Here is a 27,815-nt window from a genome sequence, read left to right on the forward strand (position 1 = left end):
AAGTTGTGCTATCTCTTGCACGGAGTGAAGGAGGAACTGTTTGCCGGACTCGTGAGGAACCCACCGACGACAGCGAGCAAATTTACCAAGGAGGCTACCACTATAGAACAGGCACTACAGCAACGGTACTGCCAATATGATCGTGAGAACTCACCAGTCAATGCTTCAATTCTACCTGAGAGCTGCGGCATGTCTCTGCGTGAAGTAATCCGAGAGATTGTGCGAGAGGAGATCCGACTGCTCGGGATTTCTCCCATGGCACCAGCGGTGGCTTCTATCGCTGATATCGTTCGGTAGAAAGTTCGACAGGCCTTTTCGTTGCCCGACTGGCAGGCGGTGCCGCGACGATTAACCTACGCGGAAGCTGTCTGTCGTCCACCTCCCACCACTTCGATGCTGCTGACACCGTTAACCACTACGACGCAGCCATCACCGCCACTCCCGACGCCCTATTTTCGACAGTCACAGCCGCTACCAGCCGATCACTGCACCGCGTTCTTCCGGTGAATCCTCTGTCGGCTACCCGCTTCGAAAGACCGACTTGTGGCACACCGCTGACCACCGGCTGCTATGCTTTCATTGCGGCGAAGCAGGACATCTTTACCACGCTGCTGGGTATCCAAGATTTCTCAACTGCAATTACCCTGTGTTTGATGCTGCACGTACCTGTGACGGAAATTCTACAAATTTTCGGCCGGAAGGTTCAACGACGCCTCGATCGCGTTCCCCTTCTCCGGCTCGTTACACCCCACCGACCCGTCGTGATTTTTCTGACGCCTCTAGGGGCAGGTCCCCAGCCCACGCCAGGGAAACTAGAGGCAGCGACCTCCAACGGTGAGGTTGCAAACTGAGTAGCTTTCCAGGAGCCCCCATCACCGACGGTCAACGACTCTAAAACTTCGACAACTCCAACCACACCCCCTGTAACCAACGCCGTCAGCGCCGACCTTGTCGTTTGCATTGACGGCCACCAAGTGGCCGCTCTCGTCGATACTGGTTCGCATTTTTCGATAAGTCAAAAACTGCCCGTTAGGCTGAGAAAAGTGAAGACACCGTGGACCAGGCCCAACATCAGAACTGCCGGGGGCCAGTTGTTGACGCTGATTGGAAAATGCACAGCCAGAATAGTAATCGCCGGTGCGACCTTCATCATCACCCTCGTCATTCTCTTTGATTGTTGTAAGGAACTTATGTTGGGGATGGATTTCTTGAGAGTACGGTGCAGTGATTAATGTCCGTGACCTCGTCGTCACATTTTCTACAAGCTCAGACGACATCGACCCCGCGGAACACCAGTGACCCCTCTTACGTGTCGCCGACGACGACGTCACACTTCCGCCCCGAAGCTGTTCCCTCGTACCTGTAATCTGCGACAACTTGAACACCGGGACTGGTGTCGCTGAACACATCGACGCACAGATACTGAGTCAAGGGGTTTCCATCGCCAGGGCCGTAATTAACGTACACGACGGACATGCTGAACTCCTGCCGACGAATTTTACCAGGGAATGTCGACACATTGTTAAAGGCATGGCTGTTGCTTACTTCGACGAATTTACCACATTACAGGACTGCCTCTCAGTGGAGCACACGACGTCCACCGTGGTTATGCCTGCCCCTGTGGTTGATTTCAGTCCCACCTTATCACCCGTCGAACGCAACAGCCTTCTTTAGCTCATCGATGAGTATAAGAGCTGCTTCTCATCCACATCACGATTTAGCCAGACACCGCTCACTGAGCACCGTATTGTCACCGAAGCTGACGCCAGACCAATTCGGCAGAACCCTTATCGTGTAGCACCCAAAGAACACGAGGCAATACAAACACAAGTGAAGACGATGCTTTATGACGGGGTTATTCGGCCGTCTAAGAGTTGTTGGGCATCGCCTGTCGTATTGGTGCAAAAGAAGGACGGTAGCCTGCGCTTCTGCGGCGACTATCGAAAACTCAACCAGATCACAAAGAAAAATGTTTATCCGCTACCGCGCTTCGACGATTCACTAGACAGGCTACGAAAAGCATGTTACATTTCGTCGATGGACTTGAAAAGCGGCTACTGGCGAATAGAAGTTAATGCGAGAGACCGTGAGAAGACCGCTTTTGTGACGCCCGATGTACTTTATGAATGTCAAGTGCTTCCCTTCGGTTTGTGTCCTGCGCCAGCAACGTTTCAACAACTAATGGACACGGTACTCTCTGGCCTCAAATGGCAAACCTGTCTGGTGTACCTCGACGACGTGATTGTTTTCTCTGCCACGTTCGAGGAACACTTACGGAGACTTAAGACGGTCTTTGAAGCAATACGCTCAGCTGGTCTAACTTTAAAACCTGAAAAGTGCCATTTTGGTTTTGAAGAACTTCAATTTCTCGGTCACATTGTTAGTGGTAAAGGAATATTTATTGGGGGCGAGGACTTACGGAGTAGCCGTCTGTCGGAAGTGTCTCCCTTGCGTAGTATGAGGGATCACGCGGCGCACTCCTCACAGGTTTCGCTTACGGCGCTCAATAAAAACACCACGTGGCAGCCCTCCTGGACATTTCTGTAAGTACTTGCAAAACAAGAGAAGTTTTTTACTGTAAAAATAATAATCTTGGGCAAGCTGAAAGCAGAGAATCGTTTACAGACGCTTTCTCTTTGCCAAATACGTACAGTGAATGCCACTGCACACAGTCGTCGTGATATAGTCTCCCAAATCGGCTTCTTGCACGAAAGGTAGGCAAATGCTGAGAGCAAACCATGTGAAATATGTTCTTTTATTGGGCTGTTTGTATGACCAAATAGAGCATAACAGAATGAAGCCTCAATGCAGCGATCGCACGAGTTCACAGTGACCAACTGCGCGTCTGCATGCATGTCTGCATGCATGTCCGTGCACAATGTTTCGCTTTCGCTGCGAGCACATTTTGCACCGTGCCGTGGGCTCTAGACAGCAGCATATGAGCATTTGAGAGCACGCAAGCAAACAGCATTGCGTGGAAACTATCAGAGGTGTTCAAAAATAATGTTGTTATAGCTACGGACTTCGACACCTACCAGGGCGACTTGGGATGTCTCGTCGCGATGATTGAATCTTTTTTTTTTTCTAAGGTCTTGGACGTTTAAATACCATTATTTCTCAAGTTGCCTCGCACTGTATGTTTATCGGTCTTCTCAGCTAGCAATTGCCCACTGCTGCGTTTATTTAATGCAGTACATTTCATTGTTTGGGGCTACACATGCGTGAGCATGTCATGCCTCTTTTTATATGCTTTTTCTGGTTCCCTTTCCATTACTGTGAACTTGCCAGTATCTAGCATCAACAAGTTCATAGACCAAAACTTCATGACATTAGCCGGGCAGCGCGTGGGCGAGCGTCTCAGTGTGCGCTTTGTGCTACTCACCGAACATCGCAGCCCCAACGCCGTAGCAGAAATCTTCCTCCCGTGTGTGCTTGCTGCATACTCAAGTTGTAGCCGATGGGTGTCTGCCAGTTCTAAGTTTTGGGAGCCGAGCTTCATGCAACTTCTTGTCCTGCGGCTACGTGTGAATAAGGCTGACACCGGGCTCCGTTGTGTACATCCGGCACTGCGGCTTTGAGTAGTAGCCCACCATGCTGCATGCCTCCAAAGGCAGCCATTACCTATTATAGTGCTTTCAAATGTTGTCAACCAGACACCCAAGGCAGGAAAGCCTCACCGCTTAATCAGAACCGCAGCGCAGGTGGGACTTTAAACTCATTTTCAGCTCTCTTCGGCACTTCCGAAGCAGCCTACGCGGCCGCTGTGTCCACATGATCCCTCATGCCACGTCACGCCGACGGTGGCACCAGCTTTTTCAGTGGTGGAGCTCGCCCCCAATAGGCATTCTTCTATGTAAGGAGTGGTCGAGCTGCCGCAGCTACACCTTTATTCGAGCACGTCAAGCTTGTTTGCTGCTCTGATTCCACTGAAAATAATGCCAAGAAGACGTTTCTGGGCACTGTTAGGGATGCTGCGTGTATCCAACTCAGACATTGACGTACGATGCACCAGGCTGAAATTGGACAAAATTTCATGGTTGCTGCAGCACATGAACGAATAGTCAGTGGAGTTTTTCCAGCCACACTGGGAACTTTCTGTTGATGAATGGATGGTCAAATCAAAGGGGCGCTCCGGAATCCAGCAATATATTTTCAGATAACGTAACCAAATGGGGCTTTAAATTGTGGGTGCTCGCAGACTCTAAAACTGGGTATACAATTCAATTCTTTGTATACACTGGGAAAAATGAAAAGCCTAGTGCCAATGGCTTGGCCTATAATGTTGTAACCCATCTCTGCGATCTCTACCTTGACCAGGCATACTGTATCTATATGGATAGCTTCTACACATCGGCCTCGCTGTTTCGGCACTTGCTTGAACGCAAGACACTGGTGTGTGAGACGACATGTAAAGACTGCCGTGGATTTCCAATGGAGCTGAAAGAAACCAGCTGGGAAAAGGTCAAGTGAGGAGATGTCTCTGGGACAATGGCATTCTTTACGTCCAATGGAAAGATTGACGGATGTAGCACATAGTGAGCACTGCGCATACGGCAAACCAGCACATGCTTGCCAGATGACGAGAAAAAAATGAAAGGTGGGCAATGGCAGCGAATTTGTACTGAAAAAAATAAAAAAAACATGGCTGGTCAATGAAATACAATGCAGGAATGCTTGGCGTCGACAAGTCGGACCAGTTTATTAGTTCGTACAATGTGCTACAGAAGTCTGTTCGGTGGTGGAAAACCCTTTTTTTTTAAGTATATTGAAATTGCATGTGTCAATAGCTTTATCATTTTTGAGGAACACCAGAAGCTACATCCTGAGATGGCTGAGCTCAAAAGAATTGCCCGCTATGACCAGCTTGCGTTCAGAACGGACCTAGTGAAACAGCTCCTTGAACTTGAGGATACACCACCAGTTCGCTCACCCCCACCATCTGAAGGTATTGAGCACCAGCCTGCCAAGATGGAGACTTATGGAAACTGTAAGAAGTGCTACCAAGACAGCAAAACCCAGCGGAAAACAAAAGTTTACTGCAAGACATGCAACGTTCCACTATGCTTTACATTGTGGAACTGCTTCTCCACATCGCATGCCCAACTGTAGTGCTTGCATTTGAATATTTGTAGTGGGGGACTTAGTCCATGAAACTCTTTTTTTTTTTTTGAGTAAGTGGCTATTATAAACGGTAGTACATTTTGTATATTCCAGAATTTTCGCAACACTTTTTTTTTTCCTAGTAGGTACAAATGTGTCCTTACAAATTTTGTTCAATTTTATCCAACAATCTTGGTTCCGGCAATTTATATTTTTTGTTTTGACTTAGATCTAATTAATAAAGCTATTGTGCGTGAAAATTGCATTCATTCTGCTTTTTGTTTATGTATTGCATAAAATGTGAAGGGCAGTAGTTCCTCCATAAAAAAGATCTGGCGTAACATACAAAAAACACCTATATTCCCCATGGTAGGGATAGAGTTGATGGCTATTGCTTACTAGTTGAGCTGAATGTCTGCTTGTACATATGCAGTAGACTGAAATGTACCTGTTGAATGGGTGTGACACCAGAGACTGTTTTATTATTGGCTGATCATTTGCAGATACGTAATTAAACCTTGTTACAATGAAAATGGATATGACGAAGCAATGTATATAGCAATCAAAGTGGAACTCCCCTTTAAATCCTATTAGAACACATAAATCTATTACCTTGTTTTTAATGAAGCACAACTTCCCTACAAGCCGATATGACGAAGCATTTTATCCCAGAGCTGAAAGTTAGCTGACCAGGATGTTGCCATTTTATTCGGCCATTTTGCTAACTATGACAATCTTAAGGTCCCAAATTTCGCGCCAGCCTGGCAAAGTGGTAAGCATCACCCACTTCAGTGCCTGAAAAACTGGTTGTCAAATAATTTTGACTACAAGTGCGTTTTGTTTGTGTTTGGGTAGGCTGCAGTAAGAGTTCCTCTGCCTGCCTCTAAAATATGGCAACTGTTTGCTATTTGCAGTCAAGGTCATGTGTAGCTATAAAGAAGTACTTAATTGGGGTGCCGCTTCAATCTGGTTTAACTGTATCACTTTAGGTCCACAATAATTAAACAAAACAGGGAATTCTGTCATGGCAAAGAAACGTGTTTGTGAATGCACAACCCACTACCATTATTCTTGTGTCGTGCCTAGTGCATTCACAAAGTGGACAGATTAAATGTAGTAATATGTTCATTGCTTCTTCTTTTTCTTTCCTTGCATTATCTGCCAAGTCATTACTAATCATTGCTAACTAACCTGGCTGTCAGTTCTTTTGTCTGTAATGTTTTTAAAAGTATACCGTTGCCTATACACTAACCCTTTGAGGGTCGAATTACATTGAAAAAAGCTTTCCCAGGTGGTCAAATTACTTTATTGCGGATCTTGAATGTACAAAATGTATAAAGTCAGGAATAAATAGCAAAAAAAAATTAGGAACAGTATTTTGGTGTCAGCATCACTCAGAACTGCAAAATGTTCAATAGTATTTCAGAGTGTGTTACTCCTTTAAACGCGGGTCTATGTACAGCGCCTTATCGCAGTCTGCACACCTAAAATGCATGTCTGTTCTCCTCTTGGAGCGACAAGTTGTGTTGGCGCACACATATCTTTCCTGCGTGCGGCTGCCTTGGGCAGAGGTCTGAGGCACCTTCTCACGTAAACGCATTGCCGCAGAGAGCGAGAATACCTCGTGAGCGGTGGTGATAAACAAGCTAAGAGCAGCGCCAATCAAGATAGAAATCTACTTCCGCCACACCTGCCAGAGCGTGCCCGCAAAGAGAAAATTGTCGTTTCGAGCACCTCCGTTGCGATCACACAGCAAAACCAAAACCGCAAAAGGGGTGTTGCCGCAGTCTGCGCGACGCACTGAAGCTAGAAATCAGTTCCGTTTGTCTCCCCAAGAAGGTAGCACAAATTTCAAACGCTGCTTGTAAGTCCTAAGAGGTGGCAGCACCTCCCAGTGAGCACGCATCGTCATTATGGCGCGAAATTTTAAACGGAGGGGCGAAACCGTACCTGTACGGCAAAGACCTTGCGGGAGAGAAAACAGCCGCCGTACATGTACAGCAAAAACCTTCAAAGGGTTAAACCCTTGTTAATGCAATCCTTGTTCATTAGGAAAATCGGATAATTCGTACTCGTCCTCTGGTCCCAGCAGGCATAAGCACTATTTAATGGCATCAAACTCTTGTTAATCCGAACGTATTTAGCCTCACACCGGTCAATTCGGACAACTCTTGGAACGCGGTGAGTGCGGAGCGTCGTAAATGTACGACGTAAATGAGCAACAGTGGTTCTAGCGTCCAACCGAAACAAAGCGGCAAGTACGCATCACCGTCATTAGTGGAAACTGTATGGGAAGAACAGGAACGCTGGAACACTTTGTGCCTATTTGTAACTATATAGCCTTTGTTCTTGCATTTACCGCGATGCATGACATTGCATTGCCCTATGCCTTTAAATCCATCATGATTTCAGCAGTAGCAGTAGTGACTGCAGTTTTGCTCGCAAACAGCAGTTTTGTTTTGATGTAGTGCACGCATTGGTCGCGTGCAATCGGAACTGCACGGTTGCCATCCATGATCATATCAGTAGCAACCATGTTTTTGTTCACAACAGTTGCGGCAAGTCGTAGTTTTGTTTTGGCTCAACTCAGTGCAATGTGTGCTTAATGCCACAATCACAACGTAAGCTGTCAAGGAAGAAGAGCGATTCTACCGTGAGTTGCACGTATCAAACCCGCTGGTTATGTCGGGCTGGATGCATGCTCTCTTCCCAACCAGCTCACTGGCTAAAAACGCATCTGGATGTGCGCGTGTTATTGAAAGACGTGTCATGGATGAAGACATGGGTCTTGCATCGTGGCCGCGCTGCGATAGAAGCACAAGGCCTTCACAGCTGCAAGCACTAATCTTTCACACGAGATGACGAGAGTTGGAGCTTCTGTGCTGCTTTTGTGCTAAATAGAAACAGAATTTGCTGATTCATTCAGTAAGTAAATTCATGCTGATTTAGTAAGCTTTTTTTTTTTGTATACCCTTGATAACACATTTGGTTAATTCATACTTTTTTTTTCAGCCCCGTGAAATCAGAATTAACAAGCTTTAACTGTATTGTGTGTTAGGACCTGCTCTAATACTGGCCTGCAGCACTGCTTTCCAGCGATGAACAAAGGCCAACTCACCAAACTTTCAGCTTCATTGTAACAGGGGGTAGAATGCAATAATGCTGGTGTACTGAAATCTAGGTGCACATTAGACAACCTCGGATTGTAACCCATAGCCCCTTCACCACAGGGTCCCTCATAGGTTGTGTGTTGCTTCAAGACATTCTTTTTTTGTTGGGAATTCGATTAAGGAATAATTGAAGTGGGGGCTCTGAAGCTAAGCGATGCTAAATACAGTGCTCAATGTAGCAAAAGAAATACATGTTGCCAAACTCTTCTATGACTGCAAGCGTTGTATTTCTTATGATCATTATTCCACAGTTGGAGGCACTACTACTGTAATTTTGTCTGTAATCTTAAATCACCGCTTCACCCACATGCTTCAATGGAGCCCATGTAGGAAAGGGCTGTGGCTGAAAAAAGCAACTGATATGCCAGTATGAAACACAGGCAGTGTTTGAACTTGCCCTAATTTTTTTAATCCGCCACAGTCACTCACTGGCTTTGGCGTTCCGCTAGTAGGTCGCTGGATCAAATCCCTGCAGCAGTGACAACATTCTGATGATGGTGGAATGCAAAAATGCTTGAGTAGGTTCATGCAGATTTCAAAGAACTCAAGCGGTCAAAATTAATATGAATCCCTTCACTGTATTCTCTCTCAGCACCTGCTGCGCATAAAATTTGAATTAAAAATAAAAATTGTAAATGAAATTCAACTGAAATTAAAAAGCGTGTGGTTCTGCAGAAATCTGGATGGGGTTGCAAAGTCGTATGTTATACAGTTAAACTTCAATATAACGAAGTCGGCAAAATCGGCGAATTGCTTTATTACATGAAAATTTCGTTATATTGAAAAACAACCTTTTATGCAAATAAGTACAGTCGCCAATAATCTGTTCTTGCATGGGAGGGGCCGGAAAATTTTCTCAATTAAAGGGCACTCGTAAAAAGCATATGCCTGAACGCGCAAAAAAAATTGTTTTGTTAAATTTGACAGTCAGCGACAAAAGGTATGGTTTCGTGTGGTGTTCACAATGTCTTCACATCGGCAGTACGAAGCAAAGCCGGCCATGCTTTCACATTCCCTCCACCCTCGTGGCTGATAGGGTTGGCCGCAGTGGGACGACACTATCATGAAAAGTGCCAGCAGCAAGGAGCCTCTCGTTTCCACACGTCTCCAAAACTTGAGGTTACGCATCCTCCAGTACTAAATGCACATAAAAACAGTTCACATGAAGCCATGCCATCACGGCACACCCATTCTTTGCACACGCGACATATCATCTCTAAAATGGGGAGTGCGGGGGCCGTGTATGCACTCAGATGCGCTGATAGCCACACACAGCTACAGCCACACTAGATCGCGCGCACTTGATCGTGTCACCATGACCTCGCTTTCACCCCCCTTCTACTGGTTCGCGCAGGGGAAGATGGAGCTCATCAAGCCACCATCCTTCTCGGCTCACCTTCTCACACTTTCACTCGCGGCCAAAGCATACATTGTGCGAGGTGCGATAGGATCTTATTACACTTGTACTTTACACGAAACATGATGCTGCTCTGCTTCAGCGGTTGCTCTTCTTGCGCAGCGTGTGATTTCAGAGGTGCGTTCACAAGGAGCCACTTGTAATTGAACCAGTTTATCATCTACATATGCGGGTTTTCATTTGTGTCGGTATTCCTTAGCGGCGACTGAAATGTTATTATATTGAAATTGTGTATAAACACACTGTTATATTGGTGTTCTGTGGACAAGAAGTTATAAAAAGTTAAATACTTTGTTAACAAGTTAAACCTCGATATAACAAAGTCGGTAAAATTGGCAATTTGTTTCGTTATAACGAAATTTTGTTGTATTGAAATTCAACCTTTTATGCAAATAAGCACAGTCACCGACAGATTTTTCTTACACAGAAAGGGGCCGCTGAATTTTCGGAGTTATCGCGCAATCAAAAAAATCAAATTTGAATTCAGAAAACAATTGATTTTGTTAAATTTGGGAGTCGGCGACGAATTATACGGTTCCATGCCATGTATGTCGATGATATCTTCACATCGGTGTTATGAATAAAGTGGTGCCAGCCTCGCTTTCATGTGCAAGTACGCGGGCCGCGATAGGATCTTATCGCACTTGGACTTCATACGGAACATGATGTGGCTCCACTTCAGCGGTTGCTCTTGTCGCACGGCATGCGATTTGAGAGGCGCGTTTGCAAGCAGCCACTTGTAATTCAATTGGAAGTTTCTATTGTCTCTGCATTCTTTTGCGGCGGCAGTGAAATTTCATTATATTGAAATCTCATACAAAGACTATTCGTTATATTGTGGTTTTAAATATATGGTGTTCTATGGACAAGAGGTAATGAAAAGTTAAATACTTCGTTATATCGAGAATTTCATTATATTGTAGTTCGTTATAACGAGGTTTAACTGTATTGAGAATTTTGTCAATTCGAACTTCATTATATCGAGGTTTAACTGTCTATCCTTGGTTGGTCATAGAATACTAGTGCCTGGGAAGTAGTATTGCCATAGCTGTTGCAACCTGTGCCATATATTTTGCTCCAACAGCAGGCGCAGCAGCAAACACAGCCGCAGCAGCAGCAGCAGCAACAGCAGCAGCAACAGTACTATCAGCAGCAGGCCTACATGAGGCAGCAGGCTTACCAGCAGGCACAGGCACGTCCTCAGTTTGCACAGCAGCAGGCGCAGTACCAGTTCCAGCGGCCACAGGCAACGCAGCATGTAAGGCCAGGCATGTCGCAGGCAGAACAAATCTATGCCAGTGCTTACAATTACTGCATGGCACGTGGAGTCAACCCTCAGATGGCAAGGAACTATGCCATCAACCAGCAGAGGGTGGCTTTCCAGCAGCTGCTCATGCAGCAGCAGATGGGCAGCAACCCCACATCAGGAAGGGTGGTGGTCTCTGAAGCAGAAGATGACTCGCACGCTGCAGGCTCGTCGTCTTCCAGTACACGACAGCCGTCGACATCATCGGTTGTGATTACCGAGATCATTGACTGAGACTCTGTACCATGTCCTTGTCTTCTCCTAAACCACTCATTGAGCATGGGACTTGCCACCAGCATCGGGTGTAAGGAGAGCAGTGAGGTGCCACTGCTTTGTGGTGACACCAGTCCTGGTGGCTTCTGAATTGGGTTTCTGCATGTATGGGTTTTCTTTTTTTTTTTTTTTTGGTTGACGGTCAACGTTACTTCAGATCTGTTGTCGCGGCTGGTGTAGCAGTCAGAGCCAAATGTTAAAGTTGGTCTTGTTACTGTGACGAACAATTGGGACTGCAGTTTGATGAGGTTCTCAACTTATGGCCACCGTTAAGCAGTTCTGTGTAAGGCACCTCATCATATTTTATGATCTGGTTCAAACAGTGAAGACAGCGAAAATCAGTGCCACTACTGTGACCTTCGAGACATTATTTTGTGCATATCCATAACAAACCTTGTTGCATTTTTAGAAATGTGTGCTCTTTGGAGAGTGAAAAACAGTGCTGCAAAAAATGAGACAAAGGAAATAATAAACGCACACTTTTTGTTTATTATATTTAGAGCTATTTTCTACCACACAGTCACCAACCTGACCCGATATCTGTTCCTTGAAATTGCAAGTTTATGTGTACGTGTTTCATAATGCCAGAGGCCACTCGTCTTTTGCAATACACACAAGCGCCCTTGCAGTGATGTGTATGTGCTGATACATTGAGTCCCATTTTTTAAGAACTATTGCATTGCACTGAGCAGAATTTTAATACTTTTTTAATGTTTTTTGAGCAGACATTGGCTCATTGCACCAGTCGAACCAAAACCTGGTTTTCGATCACTTGAGTTTCTTGTATTATATGGACTTTCACCCTTGATGTTGCCAAGAGCTTGTGTATTCTGCATTTGTGTGCTGCAGGTTTGCAAATAACTGCAACTGCTGCGTTTTCTTTTCATGCGTTATAAATTCCAGCATTTTCTGCAAGTTTGTGTATCATGTTAAATCGCCCAAAATGCACAATAATGTGTGCATGACTTTCTCTTGCATATTTTGTCGCACTGTATATATAAAGGATATGGAATTATCATTGCTCTCACAAACTGCAAGGCTTCTGCAAAATCGTGGAGCTATATGTGGTTGTAAAGATTTTGGGTACAATGTACTGTGGCTAGAAACACATCATATGCTGACTGTAAAAAATATTTTGCATAGTTGAGCCTGCCAGCTTAGTCTCCATAAGTTTGCTATGGTAATCTTGAGTTTTCTCATTTTTTGCTTATAAACATGGTTTGCATAAGCTTACACAGTGTATGTATGATTTAATTTCAAACAAAAGAATTGTTATGTTGCTGTGCTATTCATGTATTTCAGACATGCATTGCAAACACAATTGACACCCTAAAGTTGGGACATAACTTGAGACCTTTCTGGTTTTCCTGATAGAGAAGCATGTTGTATGGGGGCTGTTTTAAATTTTTTTAGTCATTTATTGCTTTTATGTTCCTTCAGGCCGATGACCACTCTTTCTTGTACAGTTAGGTTGCGTTCATGTGAAAGTAAAAAAAATATGATGATGACTGCTTCAAGGTTTGTCAACTGGTTGCACTTCTCTCTCTCTCTCTCTCTTTTTGTTAGTAAGTAGACATGTTGGTATCCTTCTTCCAGTTAGGATGCATGTGTACCATATATATTAGTCAATACTCACTTATGTATGCTGACACAATTGTGAGTTCAACAGCTTTCCGACTGTCATAGAAAAAAACAACATTTCATGATTTTATGCCATGCCAATGGCCTACGCAGTGAATCAACATTCTTTAAAAAGGGTATTGCATGATGATTGCGTAGAATACTTGCACTTGGCATGCCTGTTGCTGCAGGAAAATTACGAAAGGCAGGTCACTTTTTTTTTGTGCAAAGTTCTGCTCATGTAAACGAGATTTGTTAAAGTTGTGAGAGACAGTTTACAGAAAACGGTCCTCTGACATGTTCCCATGTGTGGTGCTTTGCAGTGCACATAAATCTGAAGTAAATTTATCAGACAATTTACAAAAAACAGTAATCTGATATGTTCAGTTCTATGTGCACATATTACTCTTGCAGTATTGCTGTGGTGCCAAGATGTAGTATGGGTCCACTCTGCAGTCATCAGCACCTAGGTCGAACTGTTTACACAACCAAAGTGCTTTGAATGTTTCTGCTGACTTGAATGGTTCATACGAGCATGATGATCATGATGCACCTACTTTGGCTCATTTCTGCCAAGGATAGTCATGCAGTACCTAAAGTTTTTGCAGCACCTAACATATTTTGGTTGATCAGAAGCTCTTTAAACGACAATGCTGGCACTATGGCTCGTAGTTATATCTTGGCATTACGGTCGTACAGTAAATGTACAGATGCTCCAAGAGTCTCAACGTCTGGCTAAATATCTCAGGCTATCTGGATAACACATCGTAGCACAGTGGCATATGCTGCTGCTTACGACTTTTCTCTTTGCATCAGCAATTGCTTCTCTGAGATTAAAGGGGCCATGATGGAGCTGTACTTGCTGTTCTAGTACACTTTGAACAATTGGCATTATGTCCAAAAGCCAGTATTTTAGTGTAAAGTGTAATGAGTAATATTTGTATTCCTCTGAAGTAAAGTGACGCTTCATGTAGCTGTACCCTGTGGGAGAGTGGAAATGGCACTATGGCCTAAATGAAATCAATTCCATCGCAGTGTTGACAGTACTAAGGCTGTGGATGTTGTTACATAGATAAAACTATTTATAGTATGTATTTACAAAGACAGAACATTGCCCAAGATGGAAGAGTGCCTGGTAGAGCTGTGTTTTTTCGTCGTATTCAGAGTGGTCAATGTTTTCTTTCATCGTCACACGACTTCCAAGGTAAAAAGCACTGCGTGGTGTGTCAAATGGGGCCATTAGGAAGAGCGTGGTAGGGCTTAAGGCATGCTATACATGACCGACCTCAGGTGATGTTAGACTGGATGGCTTTGTTGGTGGACGGAGCTTAATGGAGACTAATATGTAAAATTGGTCATGTGACGTTGCACGTGGTAAAGGCCCTTGTAGCACAAAGGGAGTTTGTCTGAGAGCCAAACACTATAACAAGGGGACCAAAACAACATGGATTAGCCCTGGTTAACTTCAATTTCTGGCTTGAAAAGAATATAAAGAATAAAGGGTAGAGATAAACCTGCACCTGCAAGTCCGATGGAACATGCGTCAAAGTGCCGACGATTGGAAATATGCTTTCTGTTTTCTTGGGATTCCAATAGACGAGTATGGGGAAAGTCTCTGCATGTGGTCAGTCAAGGCGATGGTGTCATGCACGTTACTCAGTGCTTGAGGCACTAGTAAAGGTAAGCGAAGCATCCAAGGGGAATGCAGAGCTACGAGTGAAAAAACAAGGGTAAAGCAGAATATGCAGCAGTTTCATGGCATAAAAAGTCATAAGTGAACGCGACAATGTTCATTCGCAGCTGTAACTTTATTGCACACATGATTTCCAACAACCCACTTAGTAGCTAATAACCACATTATGAGCACTGCCTGTGCAGTTTCTGGGAACATTCCTCAAAGCTCGTGTTGTGTTTTTATGTTACATGTCGTTCACACAGGTCGTGTTGGATGAACCATGTGATAGAACAAGCTGTTTTGCCATCATTCTGTTTGTTCTTGATGTCGGAAGAAAGGTGCCTACATCACAAGAGCAGTGCAAAAGGCAGTTTTTCAATTCCCTGCCATTCAAATCTAGCAGGCTCTTACAAACTGTCCTCGTGGGTGTTGACCTCGTTTGCTTCATTCAGTCTCACTGTAAAATTCGTGTTGGCACCTGTCAATTGCACCCACAATTTGAACACTGCATTGTTTGGCCAATCACGAAAACCACAGTAGCTTGACAAATCGCATTGGCTTGTCCAAAACCTTGCAGTTTGATTGTATGCTTGACGTTCTGTGCTCCTAAATGGTGCACATGGTGCACTACTTGGATTTTATTTAAGAGATATGTGAAGCAAAAATGTCTGGGTGAATGTTTGCCTCTCAACTTGGTAACATTTTAGTGCACCAAAAGGATCTATATACAGTTGAGCCTCAACATGACAAACATGGACACAACGAAATAGATCTAAAATTCACTGGTTCTTTTCTGTGATGTCAGCATGTATGTTTTGAACAAATAACCTATATTACAAAGATACTTTCATGTTGGATGCAACTTTAATATAATGAGGTTCAACTAGTATGTGGGGTGGAGTTGCAGTGTTGCACCTATGCTGATGTATAGTTAAACCAAAATGGCCTTGCCTTCGTTTGTTCTAATAAGCTTCTGTGATCTTTTTGCAATCATTCAATATTCATGAAGCAAACATGAACTGAGCTCCTATCTTTTTCTGCTAAGACCATGTGGAGATTGTTCTGAAAGACTACCAGTCTAGCTTGATCTAGTATTTGTTTTACTGCTTCATGGACCTGGGCAGCTTGCAACAGCAAAGGTAATGTGATTTGCAATGCAAAATCTATTGGTCATTTTCATAGGTAGGGTGGCTAGAACTGGGAAGTGAGTGCAGGGCATTTCCCTTGCCCAGAAGTGTTGCCTTGGGCGATCCCTCTGCTAGGTCGAGATAGGTTGACGCGGTCGAGGGCTTGGGGGACTGGTCGGTAGTCAAGATAAGCAAGAGGCATTTGAGTATTCGAGTAAAAAAAAAAAGCAGGCAAGAGATTCATGGAACTGGAGTCGTTAAATTCATAGGTTAGTGTTCCATGTGTTTTTGAAAAGCTCCCTCATGTTAGCGCACCCTAATGGTTAAGGATGCCGTCAAAACTGAAGTAAAAGAAAAGTTCAGAGATGATGTGTTGTGCCTCAGTACAGCGGGGTACAAATCGTTGCCACAAAAAGTGTCCCTTTCTCATGCGCTGGCATGCAAAGAGCAATATGCGAGTTGGGAGCGGGCTATCCTGGGCTGACAAAGCTCTACAGAATTATGCTGTGTGTTCACAGGATGTCTACCAACCGGGAATTCTCAGGGATCTTCAGTACTCTGGAAAAACTCGGGGAAAACGCAGTGAATTTGTGCCTCTATCAGAGAAAATTAGCTGCAATTTTATTGAAAGCGTCGAAAGTCGTGGTAATGCTGGCTCGAGTAACCGACAGGAATTGTAGTGAATCGTCTTTGACGCCCTGTCGTCGGCTGGCGGAGTTGCCAGTGTACAGCCAACGCCCGACTTTCCACATTCCCGGTAATTTGGACGGCTTCGCGGTGTCACGATCCACCCGGGCTCGTGAACAAGGGAGGGCTCGAGGCACCCTCCGATAGACGGACGCTCTGCAGCGTGGTGGTGCTGAACGATGACTGACCGGCGAGTAGCCGTGCTCGTCGGTGTTTGTTGTGGTGCGGTGATCAATGTTGCCTGCCGAGCTTTAGCAGGCCACCGAGCCTGGCGGCGAACGAACATTATGCCTGGGGGGCGTCACATGCTTGCTACACCCCCTTACCCCCAGTTTGTTTATTAAAGAAAAAACCAACGTCGATGTTTTAAATACGAGGCTCTGCCTCCACCCTAGCTGGGTCGACGGTGCCTGCTATTCAGGCGAGTAACGGTCCGGTGGCCTCCGCCGTCGAGTACTCCGCCTGGGCACCAGTGTTGATGGGTCGGGGGCCGCCGTTCCTGCGACCCGGTCGCAGGAGTGGAAAGGGGGGGTAAGCGTTATAGTGCCCTGGTCGTTCGAACGCTTAGGGCCCGAAAGCGTTAGGTTCACCCAAATAGACGCTAAATAATGGTTTGGCTTGGCTCCGTATATTATTTTTAAATAGGTGGCGCTAAAGCGATGAACGCGACGATCGAGCCCTCAATCGGTGCTTCCGTTCTGCCCCTGCGGTCTTCGCCTGTGTCCGTGGCTGTGGAGAAGTGATTGAAGCTGTTTGATGTCGTTAAATGTGAGAGCTTGTGGCGAAGTGATTGAGTATGGCCGTAGTAGTTCTGCCCATGTAGTGTTTTGCGGACTTCACCTGTGCCTGTGACTGATCGTGTTGCCCAATAGCTTTGTGGAAAGCGACGTGGTTTGTGTGGATGTCATCGCAGAGTTTGCCAGCTCCTGGGTGGCCCGTGTGCCAGTTATTGATGGCGTTGCCCAGTAGCTTTGTGGAAGTTGATGTACCTTGTGTGGATTTCGTTGCCGCTTATGACTGCCTTAATTATAGGTGGTCACGCTGCCTTTTGAAGCGCGTCCGAGCGCGAGAAACTTCACCGATGTTTTTGTAAACAACGTGGACGTCTCGAAATGTTAGCTAGAAATCAACCAGCAGCAAGCCAAGTCTTTATTTTGTGGTTTTTCGAGCTTATGCTCATGCGAGCAGCACAAGGACAAAAGGTCCGTTACATAATGTCAGTTTCATAAAATCAGCTTTGCCGCAATACAGTCATGTTATGCGGTGAAGCATACGTAATGTATTGCGGTAAAGTATATGAAAAAGTAGGCAGGGACCACTGCGTTACTGGGGCGATTTTCTTGTATTATGGTCATGGCCGTGCGCGAACAAGGAAAAATCACGGTCGAAGCGCATGGCACAAATCTTGCCAATGCTTCAATTGGAAAAAGAAAGAAAACGAATTGGAGTGGGTGATGCCAAAAACAAAGCCTTGACTTTTGTATTATCAAAGCAGTTCCGAGAATAGCCAATCATATTCCAAGCTCTTGCATTATTTATGATTGCTTAAAGTATATGCATATATTGTGCACCAGCCTTAGCACCAATGTACTTTAATGATGTAAGTTTAATAACACGTGGCAAATATATAATTTGTGCTGTATGGTGTTATGCTGTTTATAAGCTGCTGCTTTCATGTGGTAATGTGTACATTGGCTGGAAGAGTTGATGCATCCTCCTTATAGAACTCATTGAAAGGTGAACCACCTGTCAGGCCATCATTGTTCTTGCAGTTGTACACCAGATTTCACAAACATGGGGACAGTTATGATATAGAAAGAGTAACTGAGGCTTAACATATCCACATGCATGCACAAGAGTGCGGGAGTCGACCATCTATCTCTCTAACTCAGGTTGAATGTGCATACTTGAGTAACATGTAACACTTGTTGGGTGTCAGGTTTCTTTTATTGTTAGCCTAGTTTGTGTTTTTTCTCCCATTTGTAGGTTTTAGTGTGTTGCTTGTGTATGTATATAATTGCTTCCAGAGTGGCTTTCTTGTTGCTAATAAATTTAGAGAAGGCAGCGTTCTTCATTTTATGCATCAGACAGCAAGTGAGCATGTTTCAAAGGATGTTGGATTTTGTTGCCATAAGCAACAAAAAGGCATAAGCATATAGACTGCTTGCTGGAAGTACTCTTTATAGCATTAAGGATATTATCATGCTCATAACTCTGTGCACAATAATTAGAAAGATCACATCAGGTCTGACATGTCTTCTTGCCACCATGAAATCTTGTCAGATGCGTAACACGGGACATACACCACAGATCTTGGCCAGCCATTCTCATTTGTGGTCTCGACCTCCTGCCACTGAGCAGACTGGTCCAAGAGGCAAAACATGCAACTTTTATCTGATTAAATGTAGTGCATGTTGCACAAAATTAGATGTCAGGTGTTATTGTCGACACAGATGCATATCTGTGAGCCTCATAAACTAATGTCAAAAGAAAGAGAGTAATACCCATGAAATGCACTCTTGGTAGGATGGCAGGACCATTCTCTTGCAGAGTTAAATAACAACCATGCAGCAGTATCATGATATCAAGCTGAACAATAATTCACTCCAAGAATAGGTTTCTTCATGCAACATTGCACTGATAGTCTTGAAATACAATACCCATTGCTAACAGAAGGCAAATTATGCATGACAGGAGGGCATATTTTAGGAAGCAAGAATGAAAACGGAGCCGGCTAACTATGAAAGTTGTGAATGCACTCTGCAGAAGTTAGAAAAATGAACCAAACGGAATAGTTTAAAAGTAAGTGGTTTAGAGACAAAAGGCCGTTTTATTCCATGCCAGAAAAGCAAGCAGAGGTTGAAATGCTTTCCACATACATACCTTCAAGGTGCATGTACAGGGTCTGTCCTGAGAGTAATGTCACTAAGGCGATTAAAAATCATTTATTGAATTTGTTGTTACAAAAAGATTAAAAATCTTCAAAATACTCTCCTTTTGCGTCAATACATCGGCTCCAGCGAGACTTCCAGCTCTCGAATGCGTTGCGGTAGTCCTCCTCCGGAATGGCCTTTAATGCTGTGGTGCTAGCTGCTTTAATCACGTCCGCTGTCCCAAAATTATTGCCTTTCAGGGGTGTTTTGAGGCATGGAAACAGAAAAAAGTTGGGGGGGAGCCAAGCCCGGGCTGTACGGGGGCTGGGTGATCGTCGGCCCCACTGCATTAACCAGGTAGTCGGTGACAATGAAGGCACTGTGGGCCAGCACATTATCGTGGTGCAACTTCCAGTTGTGTGCAATGTCCGGCCGGATATGTTGAACCCTGCGTTTCAGTCTTTCAAGGACATCCACATAAAATTTGGGGTTCACGGTGGTTCCAGGTTCTTCAAACTCATGATGAACCAGTCCGTGGATGTCAAAAAAAAACAATGAGCATGATCTTGATCTTTGATTTGCTCATCCTGGCTTTCTTCTGGGGAGGGGACGAGTGTGTGTGCCACTCAGATGATTGCCCTTTGGTCTCCAGGTCATATTCAAATACCCAAGTCTCGTCTTCTGTAATGACGTTGACCAAAAATTTTCGCTCACGTTTGCACATGTTGAGATTTTCTTGGCATGTTTCAATGCGGCTTGACTTTTCGTTGTCAGTGAGCACTTTTGGAACCATTTTTGTGCACGCCTTCCGCATGCCGATAGCGTTTGTAACAATTTCATGAACTTGAGTTTTCGAAACGTTTAACATGTCGGCCATTAAACGAACACTTAATCGTTGGTCTGAGTTCAACAGTTCTGTCGCTCGTGTCAGATTGTCAGTCGTAGTGGTCATGGATGGCCATCCAGTGCAGTCCTTGTCGTCGCCCTCTTCCCGGCCTTCCAAAAGGCCTTGTGCCACCGAAACACTTGCCGATCTGACCAGGCATGTTCTTTATAAGCAGTCTTGAGCATAGTAACAGTTTCCGCAGCAGTATTGCCAAGTTTCACACAAAACTTGATCGCAAATCTTTGTTCTAATGAGCGCTGCATTTTCACTTGCACAAGAATAAAAAACAGCTCTCACGGACGGGCCCGTCCGACACTCTCCGATGTTCGGAGCACACTGACTGACAGACCGCTGCTTAGCTGGATTCCGTCACTACTAGTTTCAACCAGTTAGACCGCTCTGACATACAGTCACATCACAATAAATTTACTGACATTACTTTCAGGACAGACTCTGTATGTGGTGATAGACAAGCTTTTTAGATATAAATGTTGGGAACCTTGATGGAGGTGAGGGACATGTACAGTAAAAACAAGATGTATAAGGTCAAAAATTAATTCTCTTAGTCAGAAATTGGTCAATGGTGTCTGGCTTCTCTTGTTCCCTTGCCCTGGATGGTGAACACAAAGTTACATACATATATATATATATATATATATATATATATATATAATTTTGTACAATCAAGCATAGAATCATTGCCTTCTACCTGAGCCAACGTATGAGGCAGAAACTTGGAGGTTTCTTGGAGACAAAAAAGGGCATTGTGTTGTCATGTTGGAAAGCACTTTTCCGGAGGAGGGTGTGTCAGCCACTGACATAAATTTTAATGAAATTTATACCAATATAGCTGACATAAAATGTTGAGCTGTCACGAAGTTGAATCAGTTTGGTTTGACAACAGTCTCAAATGATGTTAAGGTGGAAAAAGGTTTTCTTTTATGCGCCTTCTTCAGTGCAAAACGCACAAGCTTAGGGAATCCATTTCAGAACCATTGTGTCGGAATATAAATCATGGCTTCATGTTTCAGAATTTCTGCAGACACACCTTGACAGGCTGGGAATCAACGACCAATTCCTTGCTGCCAGCTCTCAGACTGTTGTACACTTCCTGGAGGAGCATATTCTGGGAAAATGGGCAGGCTTTAGTATAGATGCAGAAGATTTATACAATTCTTTGCCGAAGGTGCGTCTCTTGCAGTTTGTTAAGGACTGCATACGCAAGCAAACAGGTTAGCTGGAATTTGCTGAAAGGTGTAAAATTCTTGTTGCAATCTTTCTGGAGCTTCTTGATTTCTATTTAAGGTCAATTTTGGTCTGGTGGGAAGGTAAAATATGTGTCCAGAATGCTGGCATCTGCATAGGTTCCGGTGTTGCACCAGTGCTCAGTAATATATTAAGTTATGTTGACCAGAAAATAATCAAAACCTGAGTGGGCTTGCTCTTAAAATTTTCAGATACGTGGATGATTATTTGTTTTTCATGAGCAAATGATAACTTTCACAGAGCTGTCATCGAAGTACTGAAGCTATTTAGAGAACAATAGCAAGGTTTCAACTTCACTTTAGAAGTTCCAGAAAAAAAATGTGCAGCAACTTCTTATGTCAGGCTTACTTTTATGTGGGATCACGTATGCTGGGGATATCAGTCAAGAACTTCTAAGCTCCTTCTTGATTATAGGTCTAGCCATTCAAAACATATTAAGTACAGTATTGCCACTCACGCAATTAGAGATGCCCCAACCAAGAGCTATCCTCACCTTATCCTTGAAAGTGTAAGGAATCTGGTGACAAGGCTTAATGAGGCAGGTTATTCAGTTTCAGTGGTTTTTTTATCTTGAAGCACGTTAATTAAGGAACTCAAGGTGCGACCAGGGTGGAAGAAGCTTAAGGAGCAAGAGCGGAACAAAGTTGCCATTATCCCCTCTATTAATTGTCGCACAGGCAGAAAAAGGTGGCTTCTAAGTTCCAGGAGAGGCTTGGGTTTTCATTTAAAGATAAGCTGAAGGGAATATGTGAAGCAATAAACAAGCACATTCTTCACAACGGGTTTCTGAGCAGGGAGGACTGCAAAGTGAAATATTGCATACAGTTTGTCTCTTGCACACGAAATGTTGTTTATTCGATTCCTTTTTCTTGAAGCCTACAAAATATATATCAGTCAGACTGGAAGGTGCTTAAACATTCGACTAAGGAAGTACGATAGTTTTTTGAAGGATTTTTGCGCATCCACACCTTTCTGTGCATTGTTGCAGCATTGGGCGTCATCCAGTTTTTGAAAGTACTATTCTGCTGTTCACACACTGTGAAAAGCTCTCACATGAATTAATGGAGGCTTATCACATTAAAAAGAAAGGCTCACTATGTGTTAGCCAGCCATCCATCTCGCTGCAAGATAGCAAGCTTGCCGTGTTAGATCTTAAGTAAAGCCACTGAGTTGCATTGTGCCTTAGTAATTGTTTTTTTACATTGATTAATCAGCCGTGACATGTGTGTTGCCGTCAAAACATGTGCATTCGGTGATGTGAAGGTTGTTTTGGTATGTATCTGCATATGCTAGGGGGCCGGGTGTTGGTCACGTGATGTGTGTTATATATTGGTTGTTTTCTTTCAATAAACTTCATTTGATAGTGCTGTATCCTGTCCCGTTCTATTACTTTTGCCGGCATTTGTCATGCAGTAGCTGCCATGAAGCTTCAACAACTTGCCCAATTTTCTATCGTATTTTCTATCGTATGGAGCATTATAGTTAGGGAATGGGTGCCATGGTATATAAAGATATATATATATATATGTGTGTGTGTGTGTGTGTGTGTGTATGTAAAGGTAAAATGGTGGTAAGGTGGGGTGGTAAAAGTAAAATGAAGATATTTTCACATCATGACTAGTCCTTTTAACACATTTACCTACAAAATTAAACACTCTGTTCTTATTAAGCATCTTGTACATAGGTATTCATATTACTAATAATCTTTCAATGCAAATGCATATCAACTTTTTGAGTAATGCTAATAACTGAACACATGGCTTTTTGTGCTGAAAGTTTTCTTGGGACTCCTGCTTCCCTTAAACTTATACTGTATAATATGCTTGTAAGATCAAAACTGGAGTATGCTTCATCAATCCGGGATATACCTACAAAAAACACAACTCTCATATTTAGTTGAAGCCATACAAAACCAACCTGTACATTTTGTTGTAGCTGCTTATTCCCATGCTGCAAGCATATCAACAATTAAAAGTTGCCTTGATTGGCTAGGCAACAAGAAAACTTACCTGTTTATTTCACAAATTCTAAATTGAAACATGTCTTTATTACCTCCTTGTAGCTCATTGATATATATGTGTGTGCGTGTGTGTTCTGAGGCTGCCTTTTACAGGAATAGTAAAGATTGGTTTGGCAAGTTGGCACCTGTACCTTGAGGTTGTAGTTCATTCTCAATGAGATACAAGGAGGTAATAACATATGTTTCAGTTGAGAATCTGTGAAATAAATGGGTAAGTTTTTTTGTTGACAAGCCTGGCCAATCAAGGCAAGTTTTAATTGTTGATATGCTTGCGGTATGGGAATAAGCAGCTACAATAAAATGTACAGGTTGGTTTTGTATGGCTTCAACTAAATATGAGAGTTCTGTTTTTTGTCGGTGTATCCCGGATTGATGAAGCATACTCCAGTTTTGATGTTGCAAGCATATTATACAGTATAAGTTTAAGGGAAGCAGGAGTCCAAGAAATCTCGCAGCAAAAAAAGCCATGTGTTCAGTTATTAGCATTAGTCAAAAAGTTGATATGCATTTACACTGAAAGATCACTACCAAAAAATCTGATAGGGCAACCTAATAAAAATTATATCAGTTTTTATCAGTTGCATTATGAAACGATACAACTGATACACTGATAAAATTACTTTTAGTTCTATTCTGGACGTATCTGTGCTATTCTGCTTGTACAAGTCTACTAGTGTATTCTTTTTATTAGTGTAATAGTGTATTCATATTAGTTTGCCAGCTCTATAGTCTATCAGTATCTATGTGTGTTGTATAGGTGTAATGTGCTTCAAGGAGAAGCAAGCTTCCTCATTTGCCCAAAAAAATGAGTCAGAAATAATGCATTTATATTATCAGAAAAGACAATATACATATAAATCAAATATGAAGCCCAGGATTCAGAAAGGAAAGATTGTTGGAACAAATATACACTGTACAACAGCTTAAAAAGAATAAAAATGTGATCACATTCAAAAGAGAAAAGATGTTTAGATTGGTTCACAACAAAGTTTAGCCTCTTTAAACAGGAGGTTATTGGCAATCAAGCCACCGAATTGGTTCACACAAACACCACAAAGATTATTAGACTTCACAATCTGGAAAGCTAGTGAATGGAAGTGGTGGGTTCTTCATTATTCATTACCATGCCTTCATGGCTTTTTGCCAGATAAGTATGTCAGACATTCCAGTTTCCTTGCGGAGGGTGTCTATATACTTCTACTAGACACCGTCACTTCAGACGACCATAATGAGATAATCTGATCTTCTCTCGGAGTTTGTTGTGAGAGCACAGTCTTTGTTTGGATTGGGTGCAATGACATACAATGTACACCAAATCCTGCATCTTCCTAAATGTGCGGCTAAACTAGGACCTCATTGGTCGCATTCTTCATTTGTATTTGAAGGCGGAAATGAACTTCTTGTGAAATTGGTCAGCGGAGCTAATGATGTTCCTTTACAAATATTGGAATGTTATGTACTTGCTCGAAAGTTACAGGCAGCTAAAGCTAGCTTAAATCTTTCACCAGGAGCAGTGAGTTTTTTTGGTGTACAGGAGAAGAGAGCTGGTCAGCAGACAGTTTTGTTAGGCACTGGAAAGCTGTGCCTGAACTTGGATGAAAGTGAAAAACAGGCTGTAGTCCACAACCGTGGCTGTGACTCAACAAGTGTCACTGAATATTAGCGAATGGTCATCAACCAACAAACATTCCACTCTCTCCAGTACACTTGAACTATAAAGACTAAAAACAGTGCATTTGTCAGCTTCTCAAGTGCGTTTTCTCTCATTTGTAGAATTCTTTCTGGAGTGAATTCTTGTATAATTCTGAAATGCAAGGAACTATTTCCTGTTGAAATTCTCCATGCAAAGCACCTTTCAGTCTGCGTCAGAAGAGAGGAGCCACTAGTTTACGTAACACCCAGCGAAGTTATGCGCCTTTATGTGTTTATAGAAATAGACAACAATATTTTTGAATGGACAATATGAAACCTTTATGAAAAAGACTAATTCCCATGCTCAAGACATGGCAACGATGAACAGTATGCCTTCAGTCATGGTACATGAATGTCTGGTAATAACAGGTTATAGCTTTAAAAAACAACAGTTGGTAACAGTGCACCACGCTTTATGGCATTCTGTAATAATCAGCTTTTTGATGTTTGAATATATTAACCAAGCCAGAGCCATCAAAATTCTAGAGTGTTTATTTTTTTCTTGCGTTAGCTTCTTGTTTTCCTAATGAACCAGCTAGCCCAATTTGCCACTCTACATTATTGTACCCTTGTTGATTAAGTGCTTGGGGAATTGCATGGTCTGCATGTTGGCAGTAGTGATGCAGCTGCTGATGAACAGCTGCAGTAGCCAAAAAATGACAATATTTTACAGGACTTATGCACAGTTTCAGGTCGGTGTCCTTACATGCAGCGAAGGGCTCTACTTAACCACGTGACTGCCTTGAGTGGGTGATCACAGTGAACAAACAGTGCTTCACTAGCAGATGGTGAAGAGGTAAAGCTTCTCAGTCTGTATGCAGAGGCATGGAAAGCAGCTGAATGTTAAGTGAGCAGTTATGCTACTTGATACAACAGCATCATTTTCACACCATGCATCTGTCTGCCTCACTTTTTTTCTCCTTTGACTCAATGTAGCTGGTGCAAGTTTATTCGTTAACTATGGCGGCATGACTAAGACACTATCTTTTTTCTGAATGAAACAAGCAAACTCTGAAATTTTATTTTAACAGTGTATTACGGTTTGAATCAAAGACTCCAAACACTATATATGAAGCCTGTTCTGATAGTCTTCTTTGCTTTCGCATGCTGAAGGCTACACAGGTTAAACTATTTTTACACATTTCGACGTGCAGTGGTTGAACTAGCACCCAGTGAAGAATTGTGTCTTCTGATTTTGCAATATGTGCACTGATGTTTAGCTGTTTTTGTTCATGATTATGTGGTTTTAAAAATGGTAAATCCATGTTCTTACTTGAATAAGTTCTCAGATCTGTACTCACTTTTGCTTAAATAATATTGCTGTATTGTCATGTTCTGATATATTGCTGTAGATCTTGTACCAATAGCGATGCTTGTCCCGTTTCCTTGCTTCCTGTCAGTGTGCCATGCCAGTTTGTTCCTTTTGCACAAGCTCACTTGTGTTCTGTCACATATCACAACACTTTTGGGATGAATGCAAAAATGCATAGTCTAGAGAAAATAGCTTCATATGAAGTTGTAATATTATAAAAGCATATGCCAATTAGACCTGGTGTTCTATACAGCATCTGTGAGCACAAATGGGCATGGTGAAGTCAGTACTTCAGTCTGTGTTCTTCCTCTTATGTGTTTGTTTAAATGTGACTAAAGTTGCTTGCTTATTCTTTAGACAGTGGAGTGTAAAATAAACCCTAGTCATGTTTGTAGTCATGTTGCTTGTGTCTTGTCCTTGTTCCTTTGTGGATGGATGCATTAGCGTTGTTTTAATTTTCAAATCAAGTATGCACAAACTAGCCCAGAAAGTAGCTTTAATGAAATCACGTTGGTAGTGTCTAATTTATGGCATTCAGAAACTCAGCCGGGCATGTTAGAGCTACAGTTAGTATCCACAGTTTTGAAAGTGCTTTGTTTTGCTTTTGTAAATAAATAGGAAGATACCTATGAAGAAAGGAGTCAGACAAGTAGACACAATCTCTGCAGTGCTATTCACTGCGTGCTTGGAAGAAGTATTCAAGCTATTAAACTGGGAAGGTTTAGGAGTAGGGATCGACGGCGAACACCTCAGCAACATTCGGTTTGCCGATGACATTGTTCTATTCAGGAACACTGCGGACGAGTTACAACAAATTATTAAAGGCCTTAACAGGGAGAGTGTAAGAGTGGGGCTGAAGATTAATATGCAGAAGACAAAGATAATGATAATTAACCGGGCAAAGGAACAAGAGTTCAAGATCGCTAGTCAGCCTCTACAGTCTGTGAAGGTGTTCGTCTACCCAGGTCAACTAATCACAGGAAACCCTGACCACGAGAAGGAAATTCACAGAAGAATAAAAATGGGCTGGATCGCATACGGCAGACATTGTGAGCTCCTGACTGGGAGCTTACCATTATCATTGAAAAGGAAAGTATACAATCAGTGCATTTTATGGGTGCTGACATATGGCACAGAGATTTGGAGACTGACAAAGAAGCTTGAGAACAAGTTAAGGGCCATGCAAAGAGGGATGGAACGAAGAATGCTAAGTATAACTTTAAGCGACAGAAAGAGAGCAGTTTGGACAAGAGAGCAAACGGGTATAGATGATATTCTAATAGACATTAAGAGAAAAAAATGGCGCTGGGCAGGTCACGTAATGCACAGATTAGATAACCGTTGGACCATTAGGGTGACAGAATGGGTACCAAGAGAAGGGAAGTGCAGTA

The 27,815-nt window shown here is 43.1% G+C and overlaps 1 protein-coding gene across 2 annotated transcripts in view; it reads left to right on the forward strand.

The window, feature by feature from the left end:
* The window catches only part of LOC129380070 (uncharacterized), a 141,307-nt gene extending 128,524 nt beyond the window's left edge, over positions 1-12,783 (forward strand). For both annotated transcript variants that reach the window (XM_055073945.2, XM_050183262.3), the window contains exon 27: positions 10,772-12,783. In XM_055073945.2, the coding sequence (XP_054929920.1) occupies positions 10,772-11,227 (456 nt within the window). In that variant the 3' untranslated portion in view covers positions 11,228-12,783. The remainder of the gene's footprint in view (positions 1-10,771) is intronic.
* The last annotated feature ends 15,032 nt before the right edge of the window (positions 12,784-27,815 follow it).

The sequence above is a fragment of the Dermacentor andersoni genome, chromosome 4 (assembly GCF_023375885.2).
Source record: "Dermacentor andersoni chromosome 4, qqDerAnde1_hic_scaffold, whole genome shotgun sequence".
NCBI lineage: Eukaryota > Metazoa > Arthropoda > Arachnida > Ixodida > Ixodidae > Dermacentor > Dermacentor andersoni.